This window comes from Octopus bimaculoides, chromosome 14, assembly GCF_001194135.2.
Source record: "Octopus bimaculoides isolate UCB-OBI-ISO-001 chromosome 14, ASM119413v2, whole genome shotgun sequence".
Lineage (NCBI taxonomy): Eukaryota > Metazoa > Mollusca > Cephalopoda > Octopoda > Octopodidae > Octopus > Octopus bimaculoides.
In genome coordinates, this window is record NC_068994.1 from 40,094,217 (window position 1) to 40,107,386 (window position 13,170).

Below are 13,170 nucleotides of genomic sequence, written 5' to 3' on the forward strand. Positions count from 1 at the left end.
GTGTGTGTGTGTGTGTGTGTGTGTGTGTGTGTGTGTGCGTGCGTGCGTGCGTGCTCATCTCAAATTAGCAGAGCAGAGCAGCATGGAATTAAGTGCCTTGGTCAAAAGCTCGGTGTGCTGCCCAGTCTAGAAATGGTATCAGAAATCCTATGATTGTGAGCCTAACCCCTAACCAAAAGGTCATGGGCTGGCATACAAACACAACGCATACATGCACACACACACAAGAAAAATTCACACACGTGTATGTTTGTGTGTATCCATGTATGCATGTAAGTATGTGTGAATGTTGTTTTCCTTTATTTCATTTAGTTATTTCAGTCATTTGACTGTGGTCATGCTGGAGCACTGCTCGACCTCAGGACTTATTTTTTAAGCCTAGTACTTATTCCATCAGTCTCTTTGCTGAACCACTAAGCTACGGGGACATAAACACATCAACACCAGTTGTCAAGCAGTGATGGGGGAACAAAAGCAAACAAAGATACACACACATAGATATATACACACACAAATACATACATATATGTGTGTGTGTGTATACAACAGGCTGCTTTTAGTTTCCATTTATTAAATCTATTCATGGAGCTTTGGTCGGTCTGAGGCTATAGTAGAACACACTTGCTCAAGGTGCCACACAGTGGGACTGTACCTGGAGCCATGTGGTTGGGAAGCAAGCTTTTTTTCACACAACCAATGCTGACACCTATAATGTATGTATGTATGCATGTATGTATGTATGTGTGTGTGTATGAATGTATGTATGTTTGTATGAATGTATGCATGATTGTGTCAGGTCAGTCTTAGTGCTATTGGTAGCAATCTATTGCATGGTTGGGCCATTGGTGACTAAACTGGAAACCCTTCCAAATCTTTTCTATAAGAAGATGCTTTTCATTGGACACCCAGCAGAATAAAAGATAAAAAAACCTGACAAAGGACAGATGAACTCAGTAGAGTCAACAGCCAGCCAACAGCAGAAGTGAGAGATCCTTCGTGTCTGTTTAGATATCTCTGTTGGAGAAGGAAATTCTAAAATAACGCTTACCTCATTGCAAAGACAGAGATCTTAATTCTGTATGTTTCTGGAATACTTAACTTTGTAGGTGAGAGTCTTAGTAGTCCTGTGCAAGCTGTTATGGACTTTAAACTGCAGCACAAGTATTGCTAAGAGCCATTGTCTTTAATATGAAGTCCTTAATATCAAGGAGAAGATAATTTGTCAGTGCTGGTCATATTCATCTGTGACCATTTGTGTTTGTATCTATATGCCGTTGCCAGTACCGCCTGACTGGCTCCCGTAGGATTTTCGAGCGAAATCGTTGCCAGTGCCCCTGGACTGGCTTGTGCAGGTGGCACATAAAAGACACCATTTCGAGCGTGGCCGTTTTCATGTGAGTGACACGTAAAAGCACCCACTACACTCTCTGAGTGGTTGGCATTAGGAAGGGCATCCAGCTGTAGAAACTCTGCCAAATTTAGATTGGAGCCTGGTGTTGCCATCCGGTTTCACCAGTCCTCAGTCAAATCGTCCAACCCATGCTAGCATGGAAAGCGGACGTTAAATGATGATGATGATGATGATGATGATGATGATGATGTGTGTATTTGTCTGTTTCTATCTATGTTTATGTTTACCAGTGTTATTCATAAACTATTGAATTGATAAAGAGAGACTGATCTAATAAGGCCAACACTAAAATAAGCAGAGATTATTATGTCAGACTAAAACTTTTCAAGATGGTGTCCTAGAATTGCATCAATTCAATGAGAGAAACCAGTGCAAGAGTGCCTAAAGGAGGATCTGCATTATTAACATGATGTTCTTATATATGTGGACTATATAGTTATCTGACTAAGCAGTGTATTCATATAACTGTAGACATTTTCCGTCCAATGTATGTTCTGTGAGTGGAGACTTAAACCTTTTAATAACAACATGTCTGATGTACCGCTTCTAGTTCAAGTATACAAAATTAACCATCTCAAGTTGTTAATCTTTAAACTGAGGTGGGGGGAAGGGGATTAACAGAACCATTAGAGCATCTGACAAAATCCCTTGTGGTATTAGTTCTAGCTCTTTATGGGCTGAGTTCAAATCCTGCTAAGGTCAACTTTGTATTTTATTCTTTAAGGCATCAATCAAATAAAACAACGGGAGAATACTGGGGACAAAAATATCAACTAATCTCCTACCCCATACTTCAGGCTTTGTGCCTGCAGTGGTATCAATCATTTTATCAAAACCTTCCAACAAAATTTGATGTAATAAACCTTTGTTAAATAATGTTTCAAATAACAGCTTTGTTATCATCAACATCATCATCAGCTAAAGTCTACTTTTCTATGCTTGCATAGGCCAGATAGAATTTGATGAGGCAGGTTTTGTACATCATGACACCCATTTCTTTTGCTAAGCCTTACTTGTTTCCAAATAAGGTAATATTTTCCTCATGGCAAGACATATTTTCAGAGAAGATTGGAAATTAGAGATTCCACTTATATGACGGTGAGACTTGTATCTTAATAATCCCATCATGTCAAGATAAAGGACACACGGACACACACACACACAACACACAACACGTACATATACATATACAACAGGCTTCTTTCAGTTTCTGTCTACCAAATCCACTCACAAGGCTTTGGTTGGCCCAAGGCTATAGCATCATGCAGTGGACTGAGCCTGGATCCATGTGGTTGTGAAGTAAACTTCTTACCACACAGTTACACCTGTGCTTATATGATGGGCTTCTTTCAGTTTCCATCTGTCAGATGCACTCACAAGGCTTCAATTGTTCACTCTCCCTGTGTGCCACACTATAGGATTGAACGTGGAACCACATATTTAGGAAGCAAACTTCTTAACCACATAGCCATGCCTGCACCTTTTAATGAAAACAAGAATACCTTAATAATGAAAATAATGTTACTAAATCTCCACAAATTCTTGATTACAATGTGAATTTCATTAGAAATGTGGTCACAAAAGAGTTAAAACATATGGTCCAAACCATAAGTAGGTAGAAGTAATTGTTAATGGAAATTTGGCTTTTATAGTGAGTAGGACAAGGAACTACCTGTTTGCATTATTACAGGCACATGTTTACAGTTTAGTTTGCCAGTTATGTCTCTGTCTTTACTGCTACCAAGCCTAATATTTTAAAAGCTTTTGTTGCTTTTCCAACTTTCCACTGACATATTGCTTTATTAATGAACAAACATGTGCATTCATAGACATGTATGTGTATGTGCGTGTGTGTGTTTGTGTGTGTGCATTTATGTGTGAGTGTCTGCATATGCACAGCTTATACGACAGTTTTACACAAGGAGTCTCTAATTGGTTGTTTGAGCGGCTGGAAATAGCAGTCAAATTTCCCTTAAATCAGACCCTACAGACTTAAAAACAAATGGACATATTAGATAATCTAGTTCTATATACCCCTGATGAAGATGGGATGGTCATGGCTAGAATGATTTTGAGTGTAGGTCAGCCTGATTAGTGTTGAACTGAGGTTAAACATACATTTATATTTGTATAGAAATATATAGCAGATATTTCAATAGATTTCTTTTAATTTCTAATACCTATTTTTCTCTTTGTTAGTATCTAGTCCCTTTTACATGTTTCAGTCATTGGACTGCAGCCATGCTGGAGCATTGCCTTGTAGGTTTTAGATAAAGAAATAGAGCCCAATACTTATCTTTTGAGTATGCAGTTCAACCAATGAAAGCAACAGAATAAGTACCAGGCTTAATAAACAAGTACATGGGGAAATTCTTTCAACTAAACCCTTCAAGATGATGCTCCAGCATGGCTGCTGTCCAATGACTAAAATAACTAAAAGGTCAAAGATAAAAGACGAAATACTAATAAGTAGTTTAGCCTGTTGGCCCTAATAAGGTGTACGTTACTTGACTAACCCATTTTTTTGAGAAGTAAATGAGAATTATATTATCTAGTGACTCCTAAGGCCCAGAAAGACATAGGATAAAGTGGTGAGAAAGGATCTTCAGATGTTGGGCTTCACAGAGGGGATGACAAGGGTCTGAGACTTCTGGCAGTTTGCTGTGATTGAGAAGACATGGCAAGCTAAGTAAAATCATTGTTGTTCTTGCAAATGGACACAACCTTTACATGCCTCTTCAGCTGAGCAACCCTAATCTTTCAGGGTTGTGGGTGCTGGTGCCATGTAAAAAGTCCCTATGCCAGAGTCACATAAGAGCACCTGTGCTGGTGCTGTGTAAAAATATCTGGCACACTCTGTAAAATGGTTGGTGTTAGGAAGGGCATCCAGCCAAAGAAACCATGCCAAAACAGACATAAAGCACGGGCAGCTCTTCAGCTGACCAGTTCCTGTCAAATCGTCCAATCCATTCCAGCATGGAAAACAGACATTAAATAATGATTACGATGATGATGGTAGTGATGTGATCTGAAAGTGAGAGGTTTGGTAGCTATTTCTAATTCTTGCTCGTTAAGCAAATCTGTAAAGGTTTCTTTCATTAACTGACATTAGCTATGACTGTGGTGATGAGCGAAAGAGTACAGGATAATGAGCTGTCCTTATCATCATTCTCAGTGTACTCTTTACTCTTTTACTTGTTTCAGTCATTTGACTGTGGCCATGCTGGAGCACCGTCTTTAGTCGAGCAAATCGACCCCAAGACTTATTCTTTGTAAGCCTAGTACTTATTCTATCGGTCTCTTTTGCCAAACCGCTAAGCTACGGGGACGTAAACATACCAACATCGGTTGTCAAGCGATGGTGGGTGGGGGGACAAACACAGACACACAAACACACATAGATATATATATATATATATATATACACATATATACGATGGGCTTCTTTCAGTTTCTGTCTACCAAATCCACTCACAAGGCTTTGGTCGGCCCGAGGCTACAGTAGAAGACACTTGCCCAAGGTGCCACGCAGTGGGACTGAACCCGGAACCATGCAGTTGGTAAGCAAGCTACTTACCACACAGACACTCCTGCGCCTATAGTGTGTTTATCATTCCTTATGATTTCATACAATTTTTCAGTTTGGAAATCTTGCAACTTAAACTTAGTAAGCATATCCATAATTATACTATCTGATTATCTCTAATCATATCATCTGATGATGTACTTCCTCTTTGTGACATCTAGCATGTCTCCATGTACAACAACTTCACATAGCTATCCTGTGTGTTTCAACATGAAGACTGACTAATCTTATTAGGACGAACACATAACATACAAATAAAATAAAATAGATAAATAAATACATACACAAACAAGTAAATAAATAAATAAATAAAAGAGAGAAAGGAAAGACGGTTCTTATTTCCAGCAATATGATACATTAATATCGGTTTCATTGATACAACCTTCGTTATTTGCTTCCTTCCTGTAGTTTGAATACATTATTGTAACGGTTTATATTTACTCAATGTTTATAACAAATTATTACCGCTGTTGTTGTTGTTGCTGTTGTTATCATCATCATCATCATCATTATTATTATTATTATCATTGGTGTTGATATTTTTTTTGTCGTGCACCATATATTAAGTTTATTGTTTTTTACTATTGCACTGCAAACATTGCTAATTTTTATTTATTCATTTTCTCTATCATTAATTATTATCATTGTTGTTGTTATTATCATTATTATTATTATTATTATTATTATTTGTTGTTGTTGTTGTATCACATATAATACTTTTTAGCGTTTATTGATTTTGGTGTTTTAATGTAACACTTTCTAGCTGACACTGTTTTTGATTGTTGCAATAAAACAGTTTGTTGTTTATATAGTTATAAACATGATATTTTATTGTTTGCAAGGCTGCTAAGTATTCAAATAAATCTCTAAATAAATAAATAAATAAATAGAAATAAAAAGAAAATCTAATATACCTGGATTGGCTGGCCTTGTTATTTTTTATTAATTTACTTTCATTTTTTTTCTATATTTTATATTTTATATATTAACACATTTTCTTCTAGAATTTGATGGTTTTTTTCCTACAGCTGTACTATATCACCACCATCGTTATTGCTATGATATATCCTTAATCTTGTATTAAGTGATTTGCATTTTATGATGTATTTCTGTTGCTTTTGTCATCTGGTGAAACTGCGTACGCTATTGCTCTATGTGTTTGTTTGTTAATTTGTTTTGTTCGGTCAAATAATAACTCTTGGATGATTCCTTGATAATTGTGGGAGGAGAGTGGACCATATTTTTTTACATATCTTGAATAATTGCTACTATTACAGGAGATATCCATCTCTTCCTTAGCCCATGGGATGGCTTGATTGCAGTATTGCTAGCAAAATATAACTCAGTATGCTCTATGGAAGCCCATCACGTGTATGTGTTTGTGCATGTATGTGAGTAAGTGTGAGTGTGTGTGTGTGTGTGTGTGTGTGTGTGTGTGTGTGTGTGTGTGTGTGTGTGTGTGTGTGTGTGTGTGTGTGTGTGTGTGTGTGTAGGTGAAGGCATGGCCATGTTATTACAAAGTTTGTTTTGAAACCATGTAGCCTCAGGTTCAATTCTACTGCCAGGAATCTTGGGCAAGTGTCTTCTATTATAGCCCAAAGTTGAGTAATGACTTATATATGGAATTGATAAAGAGAAACTTTATAGAAGCCCATTGTATGTCATTCTCATCATCATCACTTAATGTTTAATTTTCCATGCTTACATGGGTCAGACAGAATTTGTTGAGGCAAATACGCCATATGTATAAATGTATGTGTGTGTGCGTGTGTGTGTGTTTGCATTTATATGTTAGTCACAATGCTGGCAGTTACATAAAGAAGATAATAAATGAAACAGTATTGTGTCAGAAAAGTAATTTAGCCATTTGGTGTTGATTTGATATACTAAAAGCTCTCTAATGTTTACCCCAACATGGCCACAATCAAGAGATTTTAAAACCAATAAAAGGATAAATAATCAAAAATTATTACTATCAAATTTAAGAATCTATTTGGGTTTTTCTTTCTGTATATCATCAATAATTTTGGTTGTTATTCTTCATTCACAGGTCAGTACTAATGAAGCAAATCTCTGGTAAAGATGTTATGACTGTAACTATACCATAAAAATGAAGAAAAAACACATATATCACAGATTTTATTCTCTTATGTATCCTTCCTCTTTTAACCTTTTGATAAAGTAAAGTTATCTTCTTGAGTGATACTGACTCATAAGGACTGGTTTCATGGTGTATATTTTCCCCACCTGGACAGGACACTGGTCCATCACAGGGTTACTCATTTTTGCCAGCTGAGTGGACTGGAGCAATGTGAAATGAAGTGTTTTGCTCAAGAACACATATCACCCAGTCCAAGATTCAAAACCACAATCTTATGATCATAAATCCAACACCCTAATAACTAAGCCACGCACCTCCACTAACCTTTCGATACTCTACCCGTACAAAACTGCCTCTGGTCCTATGGTACAATCTTCCAATTTAAGCTTAAAACCTTCCAGCAAAATTTCATGTTAATTTATGTTTTAAACACCAGCTTACTTATGACAAACTTATTTTACTAAAATCTTTATAATTTTTAAAAGTAACTGAAACAAAAGTGTATTTCAACAGAAATATGGTAACAAAAAGTGTTAATACGATAAGGTGTGATTTGAGGGAGATTTGACCTGCTAGGTATTTCTAGCAGACCAAGGAAAGTTATAGATGTTCTCTCACTGGTTGGAATAATTTTCATTAAAGAGATTGGCCAAGAGACAGAATGTCTTGAAGTATTTAGTTCCATCCCTTAACATATATCAATTCAAATAGCATCAGAGTTGATTTCCTCTTTCATCCTTCAGGTAGTTGATTAAGTATGAATAATTACTAAAACTGATTATACATTGCTCCAAATATTGGGGGGCTTTAAGAATTAGGTCATAGTCTCCATGAAAAATAGACTGATTCTCATAGGAACACATTGTGTTCAGAATTAATTTTCACCTTGTGCCATATTATTGAGCAGCGTGGTAAATTCCTGACTGCTGCAGTCATCAGTTTCATTGATTTTAAGAAGGCATTTTGACAGTATTCACCTGGGGTTGTTGTGGAAGGTTGTACAAATTTATGGCATAGCAACGGTTTTCCAACATCTTAAAACCCCTGTATCAACTATTTTTCTGCTATATTATAACATGAGTTGGGAACACAGTTTTTTTGAGATTGTGGCTTGTGTTCACCAGGGTTGTATTTTATTTCTTTTCTCTTTCTTCTTTGCATCAACTTCATTATGAAGAAGACTATGAGCAGTCCAGAGTGCAGAATGAAATAGGAAGAAGGGAGGCTGGGAGATTTTGATACTGATGTGGATATTATGCTATGAAGCCATCAGATAGCGTCCATATAGGAAATAAGGTCTAACTTGAAGAAAAACAATAAAATGATTATTTCCTCCGGTTTACTACCATACCAATGCGTCAAGATTAGAAATAAGGATCTGGTATATGCGAATAAATTCTTATTGCTTTGAATCAATATTTTTCAAGTGATGGAAATATAGAATTTTACATCCAGGTAATACTTAAAAGGACCACAGAAGTTTTCCAGCAACTCTAACCTGTATGGTCAAAAACTTCTCTTAGCATGGAAATAAATTTATGCCTATACATGTTCGTGGTAGTACCAACATCTCTCAATGCCAGTGAGTCATGATAATGTTTAACTCACATTCACGTAAAGTTTGACCTGTTTTGTAGGTGCTGTATATGAGCAATCCTGGAAAATTTCTTGGAGAGACCATGTTACAAATGTAGTAATGGAAAGAGCTGGGTTGAAAATTTTTCCAGATATTGTGAAAAGGAGAATGAGGAACTTTGCCGGATAAGTCCTGTATTCGAGAGAGGGAATGATATTATCCCATAAATCAATGGGTTGGATTAACAAAAGTCGGTGGGGGATGGAAAATAGAAACCATGTTGTACTGGGAGAAGAACATATGCAGCAAATGAGTGATACAAGAAAAAGAGAAAAAAAAAAAGAAAAAGAAAATGTGTGGTAAATTGGTGACAGAGATGGAAGAAATACTTTTCCTGGTATCCCATCGGGATTGGGCAGACTTAAGATAAAAGATAAGAGAGCCAAAGTGAGAAATCAATAATTTCTGGTTGTATCATATTTTTATCTTTCATCTTGGGCTATTATTCAATTCATAATGCAATGGTATATTAATATTGGTATTGGGGTGTGGAGTTGTCGAAAATGGTAGGATGTCAGGTATATACCTTATAATATTAAGTTACAGTTATAATAATAAAAAAAAAAAAAGAACACATTTAGTAATGTAAAAATGACATTCATAGCTGGAATGCCTGTGATTCTAGGTTGGCTCAACCAAAGCTGATATGGAACTAAACAGCAACACCAATATCAATGTATATGGAATAAAAGTAAGGGTCTTTCAGAAGTTTATAAATCCAAAATTTAAAATGCATTTAATCATGTTATATTTAAGTATTATATTTATGTACTGTGTTCAAGTAACTGTCTTCCAAGAAAGTAATTAATCGAACATCTATTGTTTTATATTGATGAAGCAGATTGTTTATAGATATAGACAAAAATTAATTGTAAAATGAATAAATAATAGAAAATTTTGAGTCATTTGCTATTTGAAAAAAAGGGAAAACATTTCACATGCTTCTATCCTTTGCAAGAAAAAAAAATGCATAAACCAATCATTCCATTGCTTTTGTGAGACAAATGTACAGGCCACCAAGCAGAAATATTTTCATACATAATGTTGGTGGTAACATGTAGAATCCATAAGCAAGACATCCTTAAACTACATGAGAAGACTATCTGTGCATGCTCTCCAGTTGCATTTTTGGGGCACACAAACACGTAAATGATTGACACCAAGGAAAAAGAATGAAAGCAGAAGTTTTTGCCTTGACTTGTCTTGTCTATCCCTATCTTTGTTGCTGAGGGATGGGGACCATAAATACCTGCACAATCTCCCTCAATTGATTCTTGCCTCTGTTGCATTCAACCAGAAGTTTTCCAGTAAATTCTTCTCAGTGTTCCCCTTCCTCATTTCCCATTAATTCTTCCCTTTAGGATGTGGAGGTTGCAGTTCTGAGCCCTGATGACCTGCTAAAAATATTGCAGCTTTCTCTTCCTGGCAGTCACTAGAAATTCTCCTTTTCTTTCTATTCCCTAAAGTAGAGAACCATTTGTTCAGTGGTTAATCTAGCTGATCTGCTGTACTCTTTGGTAGCACATTGTTTCAACTGTTTTCAGTTTGGCTGTGTTGTTTGCCCTTATTGGCCAGCTTTAACATTCATACTATTCAACTTTAATTTGATGTTCTTGTCAAGACCTCCATCTTTTCAGATCAAACACAGTAATTATAAGGCTAATATTGCTACCCCAAGTCTTTGTCTCCTGACTGTGATTTTAAACTGCATGCTCACAACTCCTTTCTCCCAGTGACCAGATAAAACTGGAATACAATCACATTTTCAACTCAACCCTACAGGAATTTCTCTAGTAGTTACATTAAAACTTTGACTGATTGAATTGCACTCATAGATAAAACAAAAACTAAATTGAGTGTATCCCTAATCATTTTCTCCATCTTCTCTTTTCTCTAAAACCATGTGTGACACGTGACTGTCCATCTTTTTTTCTCTCTTGCCATGTCTTCTTGATTTGATATGAAGATAATTACTTGAATATTATTTGTAAATGACGACTACAATCTGTTGCTCTATACTGATGAAGCACATCATATAGAAACAGGCTGTCTGAACATTCACATTTAGCCTTAAACCAATTATCATTGGGTAATTATCAATGTTTCATTGAAATATGTATCAAAGCATGATTGAATCTCTTGGAGATGGAAAGTGATTACCAATTAGCAATTTATTTGGGGCAGTGAAAACATGTAAGAATTTCTTTGAGCATAAAGGTTGTGCAGAGGACATTGGATAGAACAAGGCAGCTACTTTTTTTATTATTTTATTTCTTTCATTTACAACCATATTACTGGCCAGGCTGTCATTCACAACAAACATTATAAAGTCCATCAGGAATAAACAAACATACATATGTACACACAGGGACACAGACACACACATACACACACGCACACAAACACACGCACATAAGTATATTATAATATTTTACAAGTTTCATGAGCAATGAAGAGAGTATTCAACACATATATAGCGTATATTTATTGATTAATATATAGCAGTAAAAAATCACTACTGGTCTATGAATAAGTTTCATACTGGCAAAGGCAATCACAGACTAGTAGAGATCTTTAAGTACTAAACATATATATATATGTACACATACAGACATATATATATGCATATATGTATATACATACATAGATGCACATGTATATTATATTACATTATGTGTGTACACATGTATATATGTATGTATGCATGTATGAGTGTATGAATGAATGTATGTATATATATATATATATATATATATGTGTGTGTGTATGTGTGTGTGTGTGTGTGTGTGTGTGTGTGTGTGTGTATGTATGTATGCATATGTAAATATTATATATATATTTATACACACACACACACATACATATGTATGTGATATACAATTTTAACACCTTAATTACCCATGTTTAATGCGTACCTGGAAAAGGTACATTGGATGGATTGCTTTGGTCAATATGTATCCTCAACCAGTATGTTTGAGCCACGTATTTTCTCATATTCATCACTGATTGGTGTTAAAAAAGTGACAGTAAATGAAATACACTGCTGCTTCTGCTGTTGCTAAATGTTAATCATTCTGTGATGCCTGTCCCTAGATGCCGTTAACATGTCCATGGCAATCTGTGAAGGTGACTAGTGAAGTTTGGTTAGTCTGGTTGCAGGATACAGTTCTTGAGATGGTCTCCTTGTTTCTGTGTCTGTATATGGAAACCAATTTCTGTTTGCAGTTGGCACTCTCACAGGGCTCTGTCAATATAAGATATTTTTCTTAGGTATTTTGATTATTTTGTTTCAGTTTTGGTTGTGTTTTATATTTATTTATTTAATTGAATATATATATATATATTTATTTATTTATAACAGGCTCTGTACAATGCATGCAAATGCAGTTAACATTCAATAATACTTTTGCTAAGACTTCAATGCATCTAAAACCAGGTGGGAATTTATTAGTGGATAATTCGAGAAATTCTCCTCCCTATTTGTTTCTCAACACATAGAATATATAAGAATTTCTACTGTGAACATGAAATATATCCTCAGGGTTTATCCTTCACCAAAACAGTCTTTAAACATACAAACCTAATTTAGTATACTGAAAATTTCAGTTCTCATGCTGTGTTTGCATATTGGCAAATTTTAATGGCTTTCAAGAGAATGAAAATTAGATTATCCATGTGTAAACTAAAATGCATTTTTTTTAAATAGCTAGGAGCTGCTTTTCTCTTGGTAGCATAATACCAATGAAGATTAATGAATCTTAAACTTGAGTCAGTTCAATACTCAAGCTGTGCTGCCAAGAATTTTGGGAGTGTTTCCCCAACTTTATTCTACAGTAACATTGGATTTGCTTTTAAACCTAAATATGCCACGGTATACTAAATAGATAAAGTCTTCATGCTGTGTTCAAGTATTCCTAATTTTTCATAGAATATTTCTACCATGTGCAATATATATGTTTAACATTGAGTAACCAATACAGTATAGGTCCATACACACACACACATATAGTAGCTGCTTTCTCATATATGAGCAAAGCCATTACTAGATAGAATTATTGAAATGAGTCATTGATGATGCAATGTGAGGCCCTTGTATGAGTCTTGAGCCCAGCCAGAGATTTGCACATTCTATTGCATAATGCACAGCTGTGCTGGCTGGCAGAAGGAACAGGTGCCACAGTATGAAGTCTTTTGACATGCCTTTTCAATCCTCCAACTGAAAGGTAGCCTTTTCCACAGGTTGCACATGTTTTGTTGTGAACAATAGCCATATCACAATTTACAAAGGGTTGATTTCTGTCAGTTTTCTGACAGCTGACCAGTCTTGCATGACTCAACCATTTTCTCCCACAAATCACACACGCAAAAAGCAGCATTCCTTCATTTTCTACAGGTTGACTTTTTTTAAGCCTTCTCTTGATTTTCTCATATATATA

General features: G+C 35.6%; 1 protein-coding gene and 1 long non-coding RNA gene across 4 annotated transcripts in view; one reads left to right on the forward strand and one right to left on the reverse strand.

Moving 5' to 3' along the window:
• Positions 1-13,170, reverse strand: part of LOC106872380 (protocadherin beta-15) — a 640,647-nt gene that overhangs the window by 444,485 nt on the left and 182,992 nt on the right. Inside the window, exon 3 of one of the 3 annotated variants that reach the window (XM_052973055.1) lies at positions 11,842-11,978. The exons of the other annotated variants lie outside the window; for them this stretch is intronic. Within the exon in view, the coding sequence (XP_052829015.1) occupies positions 11,865-11,978 (114 nt within the window). The 3' untranslated portion in view covers positions 11,842-11,864. Of the gene's footprint in view, positions 1-11,841; positions 11,979-13,170 lie in introns of those variants that run through there. 3 annotated transcript variants of the gene reach the window in all.
• The window catches only part of LOC128249441 (uncharacterized), a 50,333-nt gene continuing 49,098 nt past the window's right edge, over positions 11,936-13,170 (forward strand). The window contains exon 1 of the long non-coding RNA XR_008265563.1: positions 11,936-12,004. This is a non-coding gene — a long non-coding RNA (uncharacterized LOC128249441). The remainder of the gene's footprint in view (positions 12,005-13,170) is intronic.